The sequence below is a fragment of the Condylura cristata genome, unplaced genomic scaffold, assembly GCF_000260355.1.
Source record: "Condylura cristata isolate star-nosed mole 26May11 unplaced genomic scaffold, ConCri1.0 scaffold00079, whole genome shotgun sequence".
NCBI classification, from domain to species: Eukaryota; Metazoa; Chordata; class Mammalia; order Eulipotyphla; family Talpidae; genus Condylura; species Condylura cristata.
This window is the reverse complement of record NW_004567180.1, coordinates 294,414-300,760: the sequence shown is the minus strand read 5'-3', so window position 1 is coordinate 300,760 and position 6,347 is coordinate 294,414. Positions and strand designations below refer to the sequence as shown.

At 52.2% G+C, this 6,347-nt stretch overlaps 1 protein-coding gene across 2 annotated transcripts; it reads right to left on the bottom strand.

Moving 5' to 3' along the window:
* Nucleotides 1–782: 782 nt before the first annotated feature.
* On the bottom strand, nucleotides 783–6,329 carry LOC101625063 (zinc finger protein 33B-like). 2 transcript variants are annotated; one of them, XM_012734861.1, is made up of 3 exons: nucleotides 5,324–6,329; nucleotides 5,015–5,107; nucleotides 783–3,331 (listed from the first exon to the last, which is right to left on the bottom strand). In XM_012734861.1, exons 1-3 carry the CDS (start codon nucleotides 5,607–5,609, stop codon nucleotides 1,077–1,079), a joined length of 2,634 nt encoding a protein of 877 aa, XP_012590315.1. In that variant the 5' UTR covers nucleotides 5,610–6,329; the 3' UTR covers nucleotides 783–1,076. The 2 variants fall into 2 exon arrangements, with proteins under 2 accessions (XP_012590315.1, XP_012590316.1); XM_012734862.1 differs by having other exon boundaries at nucleotides 3,214–3,331; nucleotides 5,019–5,107.
* Nucleotides 6,330–6,347: the final 18 nt, after the last annotated feature.

Below are 6,347 nucleotides of genomic sequence, written 5' to 3'. Positions count from 1 at the left end.
TGCTTCTCTCGCAGGGATTTTATCACCAAGGGGGACGCACAGCCTCTTCTAACACTTTCTACTGTTGGGGTACACTGAGAGCATTTCTAAAGCTTTAGCTGAGTATCGGTGTTCAGTGAGCTGTCAGGCCAGGGTAAAGGCATTCATGGATCTGAAGCAGTTTATTCCTTCTTTGAATTTGCCAGCAACTGACTTGATGATGAAAGCTGACAACACGGGCTGATTTTCCTGTGTTTTTTTACAAAAAGCAAATATATGGCCCTCCCTGGTGGCGCAGCGGGTTAAAGCACAGCACTGAGAATCTAAAGCCGCTTCCACATGAGTTCGATTCCCGCCTACCCCGGAGGTGACCACATGGCGTGGCCAGACCTCTCCTGACCCGCCCGCTGCTCCCCTCAGCAGTGTACTTCGTCGATCTGCCTGTTCTGCTCCCCACTCTGTCTCTGGTGAAGCCTCTCACCGCCCCTGAGCCTCTGGCCTGTACCCCAGTTCTGTATGCACAAATAAATAAATTTAAAAAAAAAAAGCAAATATAAAGAGCGCATTCTAACAGACCACACACTAAAGCTAAAACAGGTGAAATGCTTCTCGGCCAAGAAAAGTACAAACGGAGACTGCTGAGGTAGAACCTTAAAGCTGCTCCCCATACCCACTGTCTTGGATCCCATGGCCACATGCACCCTACGGCTCAGCAGGCAGACATCCCCTGCGGGGAGTTTATCGCTGTACAGTGGGACCAGAGCACAGGGACAGCGTGGGAAGAATACACACAACACCGTGTCTGCACCAGACCAGAAAGTTTTTTACTCTGCAAAAGCTCAAGTAAAGGATAAAGGGAGACAGAGAAATGAAGTCTGTTAGCCCCCAGTCTCTGCGAGAACATTCCACACTCCCGTGTGAATTCTTTATTTAGGAAGATGGCTCACCACAAAGGTGTCCCGTGTTCTCTCACATTCATGGGGCTCATCTCCCACGTGAACTCTCGGGGCAGGCAAGGCGGACTTCCTGGAGAATGGCGTTATGTTCACAGTGCTCCTCTCCCGTGAGTTCTCTGATGCACGGCGGCAATCCCTACCTTACGTGCACTCACAGGTTTCACTCCTTGTGTGAGCTCTCTGATGCACAATGAGGGCTGACTTCCGGGAAAAAGCTTTCCTACACTCTTGACATTCATAGGGCTTCTCTCCAGTGTGAGTTCTTTGATGTACACTAAGGTGTGACTTGCGGGAGAAAGTTTTTCTACACTGTTGACATTCATAAGGTTTCTCTCCCGCATGGGTTCTCTGGTGAACAGTGAGGGTTGACTTACAGTAGAAAGATTTCCCACAGTCTGGACATTCATAGGGTTTCACCCCTGTGTGTGTTCTCTGATGTACACTAAGATGTGATTTTCGGGAGAAAGTTTTCTTACAGTCTGGACATTCATAGGGCTTCTCTCCCGTGTGAGTTCTCTGGTGTACAGTGAGGGCAGACATCCAGTAGAAAGATTTCCCACACTCTGGACATTCATAGGGCTTCTCTCCTGCATGAAGGTCTGAATTATGGTTTACAGTCTTTCTATATTCTTGACCTCCATACAGGTTCCCTTGTCTGTGAGTACTCTGATGTTTAGTGAGGGCTGATTTTCGATGAAAAAACTTCCCACATTGTTTACATTCAAAAGATTTCTCTCCTGTGTGAGTTCTCTGATGCACATTAAGGTCTGACTTATGACAGAAAGTTTTCCTACATTCCTTACATTCATAAGGCTTTTCTCCCGTGTGAGTTCTCCGATGTACAGTGAGTGCTGACTTTCTATAGAATGTTTTCCTGCACTCTTGACATTCGTAAGGTTTCTCTCCCGTATGGGTTCTCTGGTGTACAGTGAGAGCTGACTTCCAGTAGAAAGACTTCCTACACTCTTTGCACTCATAGGGTTTCTCTCCTGTGTGAGTTCTCTGGTGTACAGTGAGCGTTGACTTCCGGGAGAAAATCTTCTTACATTCTTGACATTCGTAGGGTTTCTCTCCTGTGTGTGTTCTCTGGTGTACAGTGAGAGCTGACTTCCAGTAGAAAGATTTCCCGCACTCTTGACATTCATGGGGTTTCTCTCCTGCATGACTTCTCAGATGTACATTAAGGTCTGACTTGTGGCAGAATGTTTTCCCACACTCTGTACATTCAAAGGGTTTTTCTCCTGTGTGGATTCTCTGGTGAATGGTGAGGGCTGAATTCCAGTAAAAGGTTTTCCTACACTCATGACATTCGTAAGGTTTCTCTCCCGTGTGAATTCTCTGATGTTTAGTGAGGGCTGATTTCCGGTAAAAAAATTTCATACATTGCTTACATTCAAAAGATTTCTCTCCTGTGTGAGTTTTCTGATGTACAACAAGGGCTGACTTTTGAAAAAAAGTTTTCTGACAGTCTTTACATTCATAAGTGTTCATGGTATGAGATTGCTGACATTCAGTAAGACCTGACTTCCAGGAGTGAGTTCTCTGGCGCTGTTTGGACATGAAGGGTGTCTCTCCAGTCGCAGTACGCTGACATCTATTGTGTGTTGGATTATCAGCCATTTTCCATAGCTCCTGAGGTTTATCAGCTGCCTGCACCTTCTCATGTTTAGAAAGGAAAGAGAATTCATGAAGTGTCTTCTCACATGTCCTGTATTCAAAAGCTTCCCCACCTGGTGGCAGTTTCTGAAGCTGAGTATGGTTTAATTTGGTTCCAGAGTAATTCCCACTTTGACTGCATTCGTGGTGTTCACCTTTGAAACCTTTATGAAGATTCCAATGTGGCCATCTGTCAACAAGGGATGGTGGCCATTCACCACACTCATCGTCCATCTGCCCTGCCTCAGCTCTCCCGTGGGCAACGAGGGCGGACACATTACAGTTTTTCCTGCCCTCGCGACAGTGACGGGCATTCCCTCCCATCAAGTTCTTCCCACGGCTAACGAATACTGCTTCTCTGCTGAAGTCTCTCCTTTCTCCACTAAGTTCCAGAGGTTGCTGCAAAGCCTGAGACCTGTGATGAACACCAGAATGCTCAGGATATCTGAGGGGTTTTCTAGCTGGGCCGGGACTCTCGAGTTTCTCTACCACATGCATCTTGTCAGGCTCACCAGGGAGGAGCATGTGCTTCCACATGTGAAACTCTGCAGCCACCATTCCTGAAGCAATGCCACTATTCATACTGGAGCTCAAATTATGCACTGCATGCAAATTAACTGCTTTTCCTACGTCAATCACTTTCTTAGTTGATGTTTTGCTCCTGGCAATTAGAACTTGCCACAAATGTCTGTCCTGCTTCTCCTGGTTGGCCCTAGTCAGGTCATCCACGGCACAGGCATCTGAAATGAGAGAAAAATAACCGTTCTGTAAACAACAGGGAGGCATCTACGCATTTCTGATGTAAAGGTGAAGGAGTTTCTTTCCCCACGAGACTGAAAAAAATAATGGGCATGAACTTTATGATGCCAATGACTTCTTTACATAATCAATGAAGATACAAAAGTACATTAATAGGTTTTCTAACGTGACACACTTTGATACAAAAGTACATTAATAGGTTTTCTAACGTGACACACGTTGATGGAAAAAGTACGGGGACAATGATTTAATATTTTGCTGTTTACACCCACAGGGCCAGCTGGGTCGCTGCCATCGGCTCGCACTGCAACCACAGAGCCCCTCGGCTGAGAGCGTCGCCTAGTGCTGACTCACCCTATTGCTTTTCTCTGCGTTCCTGTACCTGTGCGTCTGAGCAGTCTTTTCAGAACAATCAGAACATGCTTTTCGAATGGCACAACCATCCTGGTCAGCCACTGCCAGCTTCACGGAAAGTAATTTCTGTCACTTAAGCAGGGCCACTTAAGGACAGAGATTCTGCATCGAGACTTGCTTACTTTTTATTTCTCCTTAGGGAATGGGTAACGGCGTCTGTGGGCTTTCTCAAAGGGATAATCTCTTCCTCCTGTAAGACCTGATGAAGGTCGTAAATCCTTACTTAAACCCCACAACAGCAGCTTCTCAGAACCTTCACATGCCAGAACACTGGCTCATCACTTTGACAACCCTTCCCTGATGATCTGAAAGCTTGCTGCTGGCAACTGGGTGCTCTCGATATACCTGAAAGCTCCCACAACCCTCTGCCACTGCGATTCCTGGCCTCTTGCACCCGTTCTCAGCACATCTTCCAGCGGGAGGTTGCAGCATCTCAACAGCTTGCCTCGTGTTTCAGAATTTCACTGCATCCTGGTTAGACTGCAACCGGAGTCCATCTTTGTTACCTGTTTTTGTTTTGCTTTTTCTCCCAACTATTTCCACAAAAGGTGACATCGCAAACTTCAATCTCTGATTCCAAAGCCCCCTACTCCCATAACCCGAAATTCCTGGTTTTGTGACGCTGGCGCCAACAGGTTTAACAAATCCGTAATCCGCATCTCCAAGAGTGACAAGCAACCTCCGTCCAGACTGGAAATGCACCGACAGTCTAGATCAAAAGGGAAAGGTCATCTCAAACTTACTCTACCGAAAGCCCTTTTCTGTGTTCCAAGCTAACACCCTCATTTCCCCTCGGCCTGGCTAAGCTGTGGCCTTCATCCACTCAATGTGCATTTGCTTCCTTTCTTTTCTCGCCAAATACAAGCTCTTTACAGACGAAGGACTCTGATTACTGCTGTCACCACTCCCCCAAGTTACCACTCACACACTGGAAGAGAAAACAGATGTATCAGTAAGAGCCCGAGGGGGCAGCCCGCTCGAGTGCAGTGAGACCGGACGCCAGTGATGAGCCGAGGAACACCTCCAAGGGGGGCCGCTGGGGTCTGCACGCCAGTGCGGCTGAGGCCATCTGCGACCACTGTAAGAGTGTGGGAAGGTCAACTAGGGCGCCGTGCGGGGAGACCGGCCCACGACCGGGTCCCGCAGAGACCAGCCGTGCTCAGGTCCGGATGGGGGCAGCCGGGGGTCTCAGCAGGGCCGAGCAGACCCTCCCCCGGCCCGGCCTCCCTGGCCAGAGCGCAGTGACTGACCTACGGGGCTCTGGTTCGGGCGCTCCTTGGCAATCCACGGCTCTGCTCCCTGCTCCAGTCTGATGATCACCTCAGGCTTGTTCACACAGAACCCTGTAGATGAAAGACAATGGCGAGCTTAGATCAAACTGCCCCAGGCTCAGTCTTCGAGGAAAGACGCACATGACCCCCAGGGCTGTGCGATGAGAGGCTGGTGGCCTGTCCGGACGCAAAGGTGGACAGGCGTCTTCTGTGGCTGCCACTTGGAGCCCAAAATTCCACCACCAGCCATGCGCTTGCTGGAGACTGGGAAGCGGCAGCGTCACTCACCCAGGGCCGCCAGGCTGCCGTAGGCCTCCAGCATCACGTCGCGGTACAGGGCCCTCTGGGCGCCGTCCAGGCCCCGCCACTCCTCCCAGGTGAAGACCACGGCCACGTCCTCGAAGGTCACCATCCTGCTGCGAGCTTCTCGCGCGCAGGGCCGGGGCCCGGGGTGGCTGGACTTGGGCTTGGAGCACGTCACCCTGCACGGGGCCCAGCGCCGGCGGCCTCGGGTGCAGCAACGCACTTCCACGGCGGGGTCCTGCCTGTGAGAACTCGCCAGTCCTGGCAGCATGTCCCGCGGCTCTCCTCAGGAACCCGGGCGTCCTCGACGCTGCGCGTGAAAGGGTGAGTCAAGCTGCGGCCCTCACAGGGGCTCATGGCCTCGTGTGCTCACTTCAGTATGGACAGACACCCCGAGAAGGTGCTAGTGGTACCGAGCCGGTCCGCTGCCCTCAGCCGGTAAAGGGGGCGGGGTTGGAGGAGAAGGGAAGCGGCTTCACTGTGGACAACGAGGACGGCGGCAGGCTCCTGTCTGCAGACCACGTCCCGCTCTTCGGCAAGGGCAGGGCGACTCGATGTCCAGCAAGGAAAGAGGGCAGTGGGCAAGCCGGCCGAGGGGAGGGGTGAGGCGGTGCCGCCTCCATCTACACAGAGACAGACGAAAACGGGGAGTCCGCAGGAGCGGCGGGGGAGCAGGGGGCAGCAGGGAGGAGAGTCCCCAGCCGGCTGCAGCTGTCTGTGCCCGGGGTCCCTTCCCTTGACCCCGCCCCGTCAAGGGGACAGACACAGGACGGAGAAACGGGCCAGCGCAGGCGCGCTCTGGGCAGCTGCTCCGTCAGCCTGTCACGGAGGCGGCGGCAGTCCCGGTGCGGGGCGGGAGCAGCGACCCCAGGGTGCGCGCGACCCCCGGGGCGAGGGGCGGTGCCTTCTGCACCCGCGGCCCTTCCCTGAGCCCTGAGCACGGGGTGTCAGCGGCTCCTCGGGCACATGCTGTCGAGCGCATGAGGCAGAAGCGGAACCCGACGGAGAC

Coding starts and splice junctions, on each gene's coding strand:
- LOC101625063 (XM_012734861.1), bottom strand. CDS start 5,609: ATGCTGCCAGGACTGGCGAGTTCTCACAGGCAGGACCCCGCCGTGGAA. Junction 5,108..5,323: donor CGGCAGCCTGGCGGCCCTGG/GTGAGTGACGCT, acceptor TTTCATCTACAG/GGTTCTGTGTGAACAAGCCT. Junction 3,332..5,014: donor CCCGAACCAGAGCCCCGTAG/GTCAGTCACTGC, acceptor CTCTCATTTCAG/ATGCCTGTGCCGTGGATGAC.